The 12,777-nt window shown below is 52.3% G+C and overlaps 3 protein-coding genes across 3 annotated transcripts; 1 reads left to right on the top strand and 2 right to left on the bottom strand.

Annotated features, from left to right (window-relative positions):
• Positions 1-449: 449 nt before the first annotated feature.
• BDP55DRAFT_515338 (uncharacterized protein) lies at positions 450-3,064 on the bottom strand (the record flags this gene model as incomplete). Its single annotated transcript, XM_060567738.1, has 2 exons — positions 450-2,314; positions 2,467-3,064. Coding segments are annotated over 2 exons (2,463 nt in total), but the record flags the coding sequence as incomplete, so codon positions are not given.
• Positions 3,065-6,228: 3,164 nt separating this feature from the next.
• On the bottom strand, positions 6,229-9,349 carry BDP55DRAFT_521187 (uncharacterized protein; the record flags this gene model as incomplete). Its single annotated transcript, XM_060567771.1, has 3 exons — positions 6,229-6,603; positions 6,691-8,590; positions 8,625-9,349. Coding segments are annotated over 3 exons (3,000 nt in total), but the record flags the coding sequence as incomplete, so codon positions are not given.
• A 1,030-nt stretch (positions 9,350-10,379) lies between these two features.
• BDP55DRAFT_688225 (uncharacterized protein) lies at positions 10,380-11,739 on the top strand. The gene has a single exon (XM_060576622.1). It carries the CDS (start codon positions 10,593-10,595, stop codon positions 11,328-11,330), a length of 738 nt encoding a protein of 245 aa, XP_060421449.1. The 5' UTR covers positions 10,380-10,592; the 3' UTR covers positions 11,331-11,739.
• Positions 11,740-12,777: the final 1,038 nt, after the last annotated feature.

The following is a 12,777-nucleotide window of genomic DNA, read 5'->3' as shown; positions in this document are numbered from 1 at the left end:
TCGAGAAGCGACTTGACCACATCGACATGGCCACTGTCTGAGGCTGAGTTGAGTGGTGTCCATCCGTCGTTGTCTGCAACCGTGACGTCGGCCCCCTTCTCAAGAAGCAACTTGACTACATCGACATGGCCACTGTCTGAGGCTGAGTTGAGTGGTGTCACTCCATTATTGTTCGCAACCGTGACATCGGCCCCCTTCTCGAGAAGCGACTTGATCACATCGACATGGCCACTATCTGAGGCTGAGTTGAGTGGTGTCCATCCATTATTGTTCGCAACCATGGCATCGGCCCCCTTCTCAAGAAGCGACTTGACCACATCCACATGGCCACTGTCTGAGGCTGAGTTGAGTGGTGTCCATCCGTCGTTGTCTGCAACCGTGACATCGGCCCCCTTCTCAAGAAGCAACTTGACTACATCGACATGGCCGCTGTCTGAGGCTGAGTTGAGTGGTGTCCATCCGTCGTTGTCTGCAACCGTGACGTCGGCCCCCTTCTCAAGAAGCAACTTGACTACATCGACATGGCCACTATCTGAGGCTGAGTTGAGTGGTGTCCATCCGTCGTTGTCTGCAACCGTGACTTCGGCCCCCTTCTCAAGAAGCATCTGCACCAGACCAATATTACCTTTTTTGCAGGCGATGTACAATGCGGTCCTGCCCGATTTACCCTTTTCGTCAACCTTATGGTTGTAATTCGTTATGAGACTCCTGGCAATCTCAACGAAGTCAAGCGCTGCAGCATAGTATAAAGGGCTAGCCGGCATATCATCTGTTTCCTCGGTTTCCCCAGGTGTATCGTCATTCAACTCGAACCATTCTCTCCACCTTTTCCAAGACGGGTTCTTGGTATCAAAGAACTCGAGCATCATATTTGTCAAGACATGGCTGTGAGTCTTGCCCACAGCAGCGTGCTGATACCACGAGCGCGCCGCATATTCTCGAAACGATTTCTGCACACGGCCGTCTTCTGACAAGGAGTTGTCCCACACGTGCCAGTGATTCACATAACAAAGACAGACCCTCGCGAGTTCGGTGCTTTGAAGCGCTATGAACGAGGCCTGCAGATGTTCGTTCGCCGCTAGAGGCGCTGCTTGAGCAGCGAGATTGATGAGTAAGTATTCTTTGACAGTGAAGTGAGTCAGATGTATGGTCCGTGATCCGGCATGAGCTTCTGTCGACGTGCTGCGGACCTCCAATAAAGATCCACAAGGGCGCAAAATCTCACTGTCGATATAGTCATCATCCACGCGATCGGGCAGCTCTTCTGTAGGGAATTCATCGTCTGCATCATTAACCAGAACGGCCACGGTGATCTCGGCAGCTGTCAGGGGTCTCAGCGCGAACGCGGCCCAGCGAAGCAGTGAAAATGCGCGAGTTCTCTCCCACTCAGGCAGTCGTGATATCCTGGACCAGTTTCGTTCGTAAGCGTGTTCAAGCCCGGGAGGCGTTTTGTCAATAGCAATTTCGAGTTGCTTCTTGTTCTTCCAGCTGCGCAAGGAGTCTTCGTGTAGCTTGAGCCAGAGAAACTGGCCATTGGAACGGTCTGCCATCCTCTGGGCGATATCGTCCTTCGTAGCTTCGTCCTTTTTGTGAAGCCTCCTATCCACAATGCTTCTAGAATACTGTACGGTGTCGGATAGTACATCTTCTGTTGAAATCTCGAGTTGTAGGCAGGTTCTTGCGTCACCGATAACATCCCGGATTTCTGGCTCGTTGCGACTGACGACCATGACTCGGGCGGTGCTGCCTGTCACCACTCGCGTGATGGTTTCGAGGAACCCAGGCACAGAGTCGCTCCTATTTTGGCCACCTCCCATCCACGCGCACTCGTCCAGTCCGTCCAGAATGAAGGTGCAACTCGGTACAGCTTGTGCGATGTCCTGGAACACTTGAATGGTGGTCGCTCGCGTTGCGACATGTTCATTTTGGGCCAGCCACCTTTTGCGAACCAAGTCCAACGCGCCGTCGTCGCGCGTCATCACCTGGTCTATCCACGATTGGATCGCCGCATAAGGGTCGTTGCGCGTCTCAAAATCGGACGACAAAAAAAAATGGGCGACTGGGGTGTCAAGCGTCTCGAGAAGGTGTTCAACCACTCTAGCGCAAAGTATGGTCTTCCCGAGCCCAGCGCGACCATTGATCCAGAGCACGTTCGCGGAGCTTGGCGCACGATCGAGAGACAGCCACTCTCGAAAGGCTGGCCGGCCCAGGATCCAGTCGCAGGTACCACTGAGCCGTTTCTGGACGGACTCGATGTACCGGTCGTTGGGAGAGTGGCGGCCCAACCAGGAGCGCAGGTCCCGTCGCGTTTCGGCTGCATCCGTTAGCGTGGATAGTGGTTAGCAGGATAGCCTTACCTGCCATTTCCTCGTCCAACTTGGCTACAATCTGCCGCAGCCCAGGAAGCCAGGCGCTTTCATGGATGGGATCGTCTAAGGATCAAACTTAGATGAGTACGGCGAGTACAGCCAGGGGATGTGCTGGCACGCAAACCTTGCAGACGCCCGAGGCTTTGGCCCTTTGTTGATACTCCATGTGCAGCGTATGTACTTTTCACACCATCGGGAGGAACGATGTTATGTAGGTGCTGCACCAGGACACCGAACTGTTCGACCTGAGCAATGCGTCGCACCTTGCCCCTCAGGGACCAAGCGATCTTTCGCCTCGCTGAAATCGGCTGGGCACCCCAGCGATGTTGCACATGATCGGCTGTGGAAGACTTGTCTTTGGCAGAATTAGCATTGCTCGGCAGTGAGAGTTGAGCAGCGGCGCTGTCGGCGTCCGTGTATATCTTTTGGATGAGCGACAAGAGTTCTGTCGCCGTCGACGACGTTTGTGGATCGTTGAGGGCGGGGTGGTGGGCGCCCGATAATGTGCCATTGTTGATGCCGATGGCAGAGCCCCATTGTTCAAAACGGCGTTTTTCGGCCTGAAACTGGACATTCAGCGAGTGTGAGTCGTGCTTGAAATCCCTGTAGGAATCCACCTTCTCGACGATCTCCAGACACGTGCTGAAGAGACCTGCGAGCCCCGTGATCCCAACGGCAAGTCCCACGGGTTCCATGACTGTGATGATTGCAGACAGATTTGTTTCCTGGGCATGCGCATACGTGCGTCTTAAGAGAACCCTGTATGAGTTGGACTTCGGCCACCAGGCGGAGAAGGGTGTCTGCCCGCAGGTCTGCCTGCAGATCTGCCTGCAGATGAGGCATTCAGGGTGGTCAAATGGGTAGCATCGCGCCAACGTGAAATGGGTTCCACGAGCTGTTCGGATCTTGAGTTGAGCAGGAGGATGCACGATTGGTGGATCGAGAGGCCCACCTTATCAGATGCACACAGTGACCAGGGCGGGCCGTGTCGTAAGCAGTGGCTTTGCACTCGCCGTGGTCCGTCCGTCGCCTGTGTACACGTTCTGATTCTGCACTCGATTTTTGGTAGGAGGGAGAAGAAGCATCCACACATTCGAAGTACAGCCGAGACTGCCTAGAGCCGTGTGACAATTGGCCCTCTTCCTGTAAGCACTATAAACGCCACAGCGTAAGACGGTGCAGCTGAAATCGTTATTTGGCCACCCTTTCCTTCTTTTTCCACTTTGTCCATTACTTTCCTTTCATCGATAAGGCTGTGGCACGAATGGCACTGTCCAGATGAAAGAGTTCTCAACGGCTGGTAAGGGGCTTGGGACGATGGCTCCATTACAGAGCATCCCGGTTCGGCCCGTGTCAAGGTCAAAAGCTCGGATGGTGGGCGATCTTCAGAGGGTCAAACGGTGAATCCCAAGTTGGTCGTATCGTGGCCCAATAAGCGTCCTTCTCAGCCACCGTCTGAGCTCGCGTGATGTCTACGTCCCCGCACCGCTCCGGCAACAACAGCTCTACTAAGGATGTACAGTATTTACAAAAGACGTCTTCGTCTGAATGGACATTAGATACGTCCGTTATATAGTTGAGGTGGGCAAAGAGAAGGGACATCAAGTAGACCACTGCGACGCAACACGATGCGAGGCGAATTTTAGGCAACAGGCTGTCGGGCTAAGTAATCCCGGAATATAGAATAAATACCTGCACAAAATTGTCTAAGGCAATCACCTCCCCACCTTTTGACAGTTCCTTACGACGGCATACATCTAATAGGCCAAGACATGGAATCCTTCATCTACGAGATGGAACTTGCTCATAGGGGCAGCGCTTATCTCACTCGAATATAATAAAGTATGGTTGCGCAAGTGAACCTCTAAGAAGCTTGGATGAGATACCATTCAGTCGAGCGTAGACTCGTCTGATATGATGTTGTAGGGAGCAAAGGCAGGTATGTGTAACGGCCTACATCGGCCAAACTGCTGGTAACGGCCACAGAGATACCATTAGTTGCAGGCTGTGAATGGCAAGCTCTAGCGAGTTACTGCTAAGAGACCGTTGCTCCCAGGGCGGGCACCAGTAAATGACGCCCAGCCCCCACCAGGTTACTCTCCAGTCCTCTTAGGCTCTCAACGTCCCGTGGGCTTACCGGTAACCGGGCTGGTGGGGATCATTGCGACTGGCAGGGCGTTTAGAAACCGGACCTTATAGCAGTAGGACCGCTGGCATGGGCGTTTCCAGGTCCCATTAGCTGAACGCTTCGGCAGCGCTCACCAGTCAGGTGTGCATTTCGGGACGGGCAGGTAGGGAGATCCCGAGCCTCTTTCGAGCAGAGGGCGGACGAACCGAGGGCACTTCTTCCCCAGGGCGCTCTACGGACAGCGTGGGGATCCCTTATCAATATAGGCGCCGGTCGCGGTGCGGCGGCGACACGCCTTGCGGGTTGACAACTGGCAGGGGCGTCAAATATGGGCTCCTCGGATACGCCAGGAATACGCGCTGCATCGACCAGCAAGACGCCAGCCTGAGTATGCGACAACCTACCCTCCAACCACCAGGGCTGCGCCTCAGAGAGCAGGTCTATCACGTCCGTGGTTTGTGGATGTCGGCATGCGGAGCGGTGGGACAGCCGTAGTCGGGACGCAAACGGCGCGTAAAAGTACGGTTTCTTGACGAAACTATCCAGCAACATCCCAGGTGCTTCGGTAAGCCTGGCCAATTGTTACGTATCAGTCTGATCTATGAATCCTAATCGACATAAGAACTCCCTATAGGTCCAAACACTGGCAAGCCCGTTGAGTCGCAAGCAGGCGTTCTGTCCGTTTGCTTGCCGCCTGCGTGGCCTCGCCGGGTACCCGACGTAGCCGTGGCTGGTCCGGGGGAGCAACACCTCGATGACAACCAAGCGGTCGCAGTAGATGAAAGCTGACAGGTTTGCCGTGTAGTTCCCGGGGCGTCGGGACCCGGACCCGTCGGACGTGAGGCCAAGGACTCCGCTGAAGTAGAGCAGGAGAGTTGACTTGGACTGGCCATCCTCGAACTCCGTCATGAGGAAGTACAGCAGGCGCAGCGTGAGGTCCTCAAGAGCGGCTGAGACATAATCCCCCGCCAGACTCCGACCTATAGATACGTATTAGATAAAGAGCAGGAGTAGCGCCAGTACCAGACTAACCTGAAGACAATGGGGGGCTAGCTGCTGCGTCAGTTGTTGAGCTGTTCTCTGTGGCATCTATATGGTTGCTGACATTCGTATTCTCATCGTCACAGTCCTCCAAACCCTCCCAGCCTTCACTGAGCACGTATTCAAAGTCACTATCATCATCAGTCTCAGTCGCACTTCTATTACTATCATCATCACCAAGATCTCCCTATGAGCTATGTGGGATCCCAGCTCTATCATGACAGTCTGCGGGGAAGCTAGGCGCTTGATTAGATGGTATCTCCATTGCCCTCGTCCTTGTTGTCGTACGTGACACACGTCGAGAAATTAGTGAACGCCTGTTCTAATTACTTCCAATGTTTTCTTTCTATGTTTGATATGTGTCGGCCCGATGGCCGGTCGTGTAGTTATCTCATTAGGAGATTATCCATGGTGGATCGTGTCTTCATTCTGCCTGCTAAGAGCAGACCAGAGACCTGAGCTGTAGGTCTTCTCTAACTGGCATCGCGCCCTCCTGATTTCCACTTGAAATCGACTTTTATCTTTTAATTTCGCTTTTCTGATTCCAGACGCTTGGTTGATGACGCAAATATCTCCATCAACAGAAAGACTAAAATGCTCTTGGAAGCTGCGCTGTAGAAAGCTTTCATAGAAAGACACCAAATTTTCAGAGCAATAGAGGGTTTGTTCCTCCGGCTGAACACATATCCCTAACGTATCCAATATCTTGTCTGATAACGTCGACTGCTTGCTCAGGGCTTCAGCGGCGGATCTTTGTACATCGCTGTCCTCGTCCTTGAAGAGTTCCACAAAGGCAGCCATGGTCGTGTCTGATAACGTCGACTGGTTGCCTACGGTGATAGAGGCGGAATATCGTACATTCCAGTCCTCGTCCTTGAGGAGTCCGACAATGGCGGCCATGGTTGTTTCTGATAACGTCGACTGGTTGCCTAGGGCTTCAGCGGCGGATCTTCGTACATTTCTTTTCTCGTCCTTGAAGAGGCCCACAAGGGCGGCCGTGGTTGTGTCTGATAACGTCGACTGCTTGCCTAGCGCTTCAGCGGCGGAAGATCGTACGTTGCTGTCCTTTTCCGTGAAGAGTTTGACAAGCGCGGCCGTGGTTGTGTCTGATAAGTGCCTCTGAGAATGCTCCAAAGTCTTCAAGAAGATGACTTTGTCTCCAGAAGCACCCAAGACACGGTTTAATACCTGATCAGGAATCTCTGATTCTCTTGGGAATCTTGATGATCCTGTGAAGTCCCTTTCAAATAGAACCCATTTTGATAGCTGGTCCTCTTTATGCCTTCGAACCTTAGATATCAAATAAACTGTTTCGCTCAAACAGTGCATGACCAGCCGCTGGTGGGTAGGCCCTAGAAGGTCGATCGGCTTTTTCTCTATTTCCTCAAAGAAATCATTTGCCTTCTTCTCTTCATCCAGCAGCCCAGCAACGAACCGCCACATGATATCGTACCGTCCAGTGTACTTGTTTTCTCCGAGAAAAACGTTAGGAGAGACTTCGCAATAGCCTTTCCTTCGGCGATTTAAGTCGAAATATCGGAGCGTCTTGTTCGTCCACATTCGTACAAAATACTTAGCAGCAAAGTACTCTTGGAATGTTAGGTGTAGAAAATGATGGCTTCGGGTAGCTGGGTCTGCTGCGCCATCTGACGTCCGTAGGAATGAGAGTCGCCCCAGAGTCTCGTAGACCGGCAAGCTAGTTTGCGCAGGTCGAATAAAGTCGCATACAGCGTCGCGGTGTACTGACTGAAACTCAATTAGATTACTGCACATACCGCTAAAAGCAAGGGACTCGAGTAGTTGAATCTCTTCCATGACATGGTGTTCAATCTCTCGTGACGACATGGCTTTGACATGTGGCTGCGATTCCCTCAATCTTTTGATATCCTTCCTCCAAAGCCGCTCAACAATAGCTTGATAGACTTGGGTCATCGTTTTCAATCTGTCGATATCTAAAGTCTCGTCCCAAACAATACAGAGTGCGTCCAACTGAATTGGGATCCGCACGAGGCTTCGCATTAGCGGGCTTTTCTGGAGGAATGATTGGATATTTCGGGACACGATCGGCGTCGAAACTGCTTTGAGATAAGCTTCTACCTGGTCGGAGCGGAAGCCGATTGTCTCGAGCTCGAGGTCGGGCTTCTGAAAATCATGCGGAAGCGAAACGTGCGGTCGGGTCGTAATGATAACGTTCGTCCTGTTCAGCAGTTCTACAAGGAACCTAAACATGTCGGGGTTGTGTTGCTCGTCTAAAAGCTCCGAGACTTCATCAAGACCGTCGAGGATGAAAAGGTTGCCGCGGGACATGGAATCCTCCATATGCTGTTGTAAGGCGCGGGCAAGAGACTCGTCGTCTGGACGTTGCTGTAGATAGATATGACGAAGCATCTCCGTCGTACCGTACTTTGGACCATGCCACGTTTTGAGATTTCGTAGCGGCACCCAAAGTACTCTAGCAAATCGATATTGCCACATCCCTTTCTCAACAAAGTCGTGTACGATCTTCTTGCATAAAGTAGTTTTCCCGATGCCGGCACGACCTCGAATCAGTATTCGCCTTACCTCTTTCATCTGGCCGTCGGGTTGCCTGCGCGGCTCAAAGAGCTTTTGTAGCTCTATCTGAGAATCCTTGTGTGGTGTTTCGACCATTAGCCGAGAAGTAAGGGAGAATGGTGAAGGCTGCAGTGGCTGGTCTACAGACTTCTGCTTCAAATTGTTCTCTTGTAGCGTCTCTATCAGTGCTAGGTTGATATAGCATTGGTCCATCGGCAAAGGATCGCCGGAAAGTCGTTCAATCTTCAGCCTCTCCTTATTATAGTGCTTCTCGCGTATCCATGCATTTGCTTGCTCAAGCGGCGTCCCCTTGCGAATGTCTTCAAGGAAGGCTAGGATTTTGTCCACGACCAGTTTGTAGTCCGGGTCGTCGGCTTTAGGGCCGCGGAACTTATTCATGAGAATATGGGTTCGTCTTAGTGGAAGTGGATTTGGGACGCAGTCAAGAACTGCTGAACTCTTGCTAACCAACTGACAGCTGTTAGCAAGCACGCATGTGCTATAGATATCCTACCTGTTTCTTTGAACGTGACAGTAAATAGGACAGCAGAGGGACCTTGGCCGGGAGGTTTTTAAAGCCCGTCTCGTAGAAAGTAAGCACCTTGTAGCCCTCGCCATTCTTGTTGTCACAGAGCTGAGTGAATTCATTAACGAGGAGAGTGAGGTCGAATGTTGATGACTTCGCCCAACCTAGTAGGCTGGCCACGCGACGGCCTCGAATCGAAGCCCAGGTCCTTAGGCCTGGCTCTGCCCATCTGGCCACGTCCTCGAATGATGTGCCTCGGAAGGGCGTGGCGAGAAATAGGATCCAGCGCGTTGCGTTTCGAACAGGTAGGTACTCATTCTTAGCCATGACGAGGGCCTTCGCTAGGATAATGCCCCCGAGACATGAAGCGACAAACAGAATTGGTCGGTCCTTGTAACTACGCTGGTTGTTTGTCGCGGATGGTCGTGCTTGGATACCGGCAAGTAGCCGTAGAGCAAGTTCTTGAATTGTGTCTTCTTCTGCGTCTAGCGTCTCAAATAACTCAGCCGGCCAGTCATAAGTGAAGATACGAGCGTTGGAGACTTCCGTCGGTAACATATTTTTGTCTTGTAGCCAGTTCACATTGTACCCGTCCTTCATCTTGAATTCCCAGGTATCCGGCGATCTGGTATCGAGGCCGTGTACGGCAATGATGTCGATGCCTCCCTCTGGCTCGCCATTTTCGTCGGCAGGTGGGTCGACCTGGCGCAGCTGGACGCCGCGCTGTTTTGCCTTGGTTTCCGCCGGCAGTGTCGTCGTCGTTGTTGTTGTTGTTGTTGTTGTTGTTGGAGAAGGAGGAGGGGGAAGAGGAGCATGCGCGGGCCCATAAGGCCCGAGGAATACGGCGCTTACAACTCCAGCTAGGAGAAGGAGAAGAATGATCAAACCAGCTGACACTATTACCACGGAATCATAGGGGTCAGATTCGCGATTTGGTGTCATGGCTTTCCCCGAGTAGCCCGTCTAGATATCGAGGGGATCGATAGTTGGCAAGCTGGGCGGGTCGTATTAGCTATAAGGCTGGAGTACTGCGTTCCCAATGATGGCAGGTGAAGAAAATATCAGGGTAAATACCTATTTACTAGGGAACAAAGATATAAACTAGAAAACATGAACAGCGAGCTGCGTCATAGGGCGGCGAAAAAGTAGGAACATCTGAACAAAGGCAGTGTCTCGCGCTGATCGGGTTGTCAATGTCAGTAGGACATGATTTAGGCAGACAGTCACTATTCTATGCAGTGTGGTACAGGCGCCTAGGCGATCCACAATGGCTGGAAGTTGTTCGTATGCGAAGACTACAGGCTATGATTACGAACACCCATGCATGGGTACGGCCAGCCCCTTGCTGAAGCCCACCAGTCATCACCTTCCCGAGGGCCTTGGCCGAACACTGCTCCGCCTGATCATCAGCAAAGAGGGGGTGTTAGATAACCTGACGATTACGGTGGCACAGCATCAATCTCAGAGTCTCGAGCTAATGCCGCTGCGTCCAACCTGCAATATCGAGATTTAGGGCCAGCATGAATTGTCTTAGGTCTCTGAGCCCACTTTCGAGTGCGTGATGCAGCAGATTTATAACAATGCCGGTCTGCGGTCAGGCATGGAAGTACGCCTATGGAGTATATAACAACGGCTGGCAGAATAAGGTTGTCCAATGTCGAATGTGATCCCCATTAAACAGGCTAACGTCGAGGTAATGGCTCAAACAAGTCGAGTAAGTTCTCCTGGTCGCTTGGATTTATATGCTAATTGACGTCTATAGTGCGCTCCCTTTACGGGACGGCTCCTCACAGACGATAGCCCAGAAACCGACCTCCTATCGCTCCTCCCAGCGTTAAGACGGACGGAGGATGACGATCTGGAATACCCCGCCGCGACCTACCAGCCGACCGAAATTCTGGAATGGGTGAACGAGGAGCTTAATATCGACCGATTAAAAGATATCTTCGACTGGCTATGGATCGTAGGTCGGCCCATGCCACCGCGTTCGCTTCACTACCAGCGCCTCCTTAACCGAGAGGTTATAATTACGGAGAAGCTGGATATGCATCTCGTGTGGACGAACGGACGCATCTTTATCAAGCCTCTGCCACGTTATCTCCTTGAACAGCGCTTTTGGGAAAAATACCTGTGTTCTCACGAGGTGCCTCTCACGAGCATAGTATACGAGCGTGCACTGGGTTTTCTCTTCTCGTATGCAGCGCTCATGATGCATGAGAGCGACTTCCATATTGCGAAGGAGATGCACCTCATCCCTGAAGAGGTGCAGTGGCCGGCGTGGAGGGTTGCCATTGGACAGCTGTTGGACGGTCCTTCCATCTACTCCCGTATCGACCCACGTTTCCACTATGGAGAGCTCCGCCTCAGCCGGCTTAACAAGATCTACTTTTTCTGGCGGAAGCCGCTCGGCGGCTACACGTCTCGCTGGAACCAGTATGGCTCGTTCTTTCACGACAACTTTGCGCTACTAGCCAGCTCGACCGTCTATATTGCTGTCGTCCTGACGGCGATGCAGGTCGGTCTTGCCACGGAGGCCCTCCAGGGCAATGAAGCATTCCAGTCGGCCTCGTACGGCTTCACCGTCTTCTCCATAGTAGGGCCGCTGGCCGCTGCCGTTCTAGTCGTTGTGGTGTTCTGCTACCTGTTTATTGGCAATTGGGTTGCAACACGACACTACAGTAGGGAAAGATTAAAGCGAATTCAGGGTCGGTAAACCTGGCCTCGACATCATCAGCGGCTGGGTGGCCTCAACCGGTGAGGGGTTAATACGGCTCGCTAGGTGACGCGGTAATAAGAAAGTCTTGTACAACAGTCTAGGTCTATGAGGCTTGCTTATGCGTCACGTCGCTGTACCTAGACCGAAATGGGAATACCGTCCTCGTCAAAGGCTGCCCTTCATTCGTAGGTATGCATCACTATCACTGTGCCACGACGTATATGTGCTTCTTGCGACCTGCACGATGCTGGGGCATAAGCCGCATTGCATAGATAATTGGCCACAGAAGCAGAAAACCATGGGGTTGGTTGAGTGCTGTCTGTCGTAATCAGGGTTGAAGTGAGGCCGGTCAAGGGTCTATCTTTTCTTTTCTTTCTTGCCCCCCATTCCGTCGTTGCCATGCAAAGGGTGATGGCAAGGCCATCATCAGCCCCACCATGGGCCCTAGCCCGCTTCGCATACTCCATTAGGCGCTGCAATCAGCCCCAAATTATTCTACCAGTAAGCCTCTGGGCTGCTTACGAGTCCGCATCGCGACGAAGGCGGGTGTTGCGAGTGGTCTATCCTCCGTTCTAAAATACGGCGTGGCTGCTAGTGAGGGGTCTAAACGGGGGCTAGGTACGGACCGCGTGGGTGTCTTCCTCGTACCCGAGCGCCTGGGGACCATGCTGATTAATCCTGCCCGTGGGTTAGATAGGCGCCCTTGGCACACAAGACGTAGCCATCTTAATGGCGAATGGTCTACTTCAATCCTGGCTTCTCAATACAATGCTGTGTACCATCCTGGCTGACGTGTCAGGCTTACACCCCCTCATGAGGTCCAGAGGAGACAAGCCGGCTCAATTTGATGCTAGGCACTAACGCGCACACAGCAGCAATAACGCACAAACAACCAATACTGCCTCCTAGGACACTCCCAAGTTCGTCAGGCTGACCTGGATGTCTTCTTCTACATCGCATGACCTGTCTAAACACCGCAAAGCTTTCTCTTGGGCATTGTCTAACGACCCGCTATAATGAATTCTTTTACGTGTCGCAACTCTTCGCTATGGGCTCTTGGGACAGCTACAACTGTTGCTCTGCTACTTACAGCATACCCCTTTATCGTCAGGCTTCAGCCTAGTCGGCGAAATTCACGCGCAGACGGCCTAGATAATATCTACAATCCAGACAAACCTCAATTCGAGTGAGAAGTCTTGCTTATCAGAAATAGTTCTCAACTGACTCTCTTCACAGAATTGTCGCTGTCCACGGCCTGGGTGCACATCCCGATCACACTTGGGAGGGCAAAAAAGACCAGACTAAGGTTCACCTCCTCCAACATTTGCTCCCAGAGGCCTTTCCAACCGCAAGAATCGTTTCCTTTTCATATAACTCCGACTGGTTAGTGGATGCGCCCGAGAAAACAGCACAGCAAATTGGCCACAGATTGGCGGAGGAACTC

The sequence above is a fragment of the Colletotrichum godetiae genome (assembly GCF_030913485.1).
Source record: "Colletotrichum godetiae strain CBS 193.32 chromosome Unknown BDP55scaffold_131, whole genome shotgun sequence".
Taxonomy (NCBI): domain Eukaryota; kingdom Fungi; phylum Ascomycota; class Sordariomycetes; order Glomerellales; family Glomerellaceae; genus Colletotrichum; species Colletotrichum godetiae.
Note: the sequence above shows the minus strand (reverse complement) of the source record. Positions and strands in the feature narration are given on the sequence as shown.

Coding starts and splice junctions, on each gene's coding strand:
- BDP55DRAFT_688225 (XM_060576622.1), top strand. CDS start 10,593: ATGCCACCGCGTTCGCTTCACTACCAGCGCCTCCTTAACCGAGAGGTT.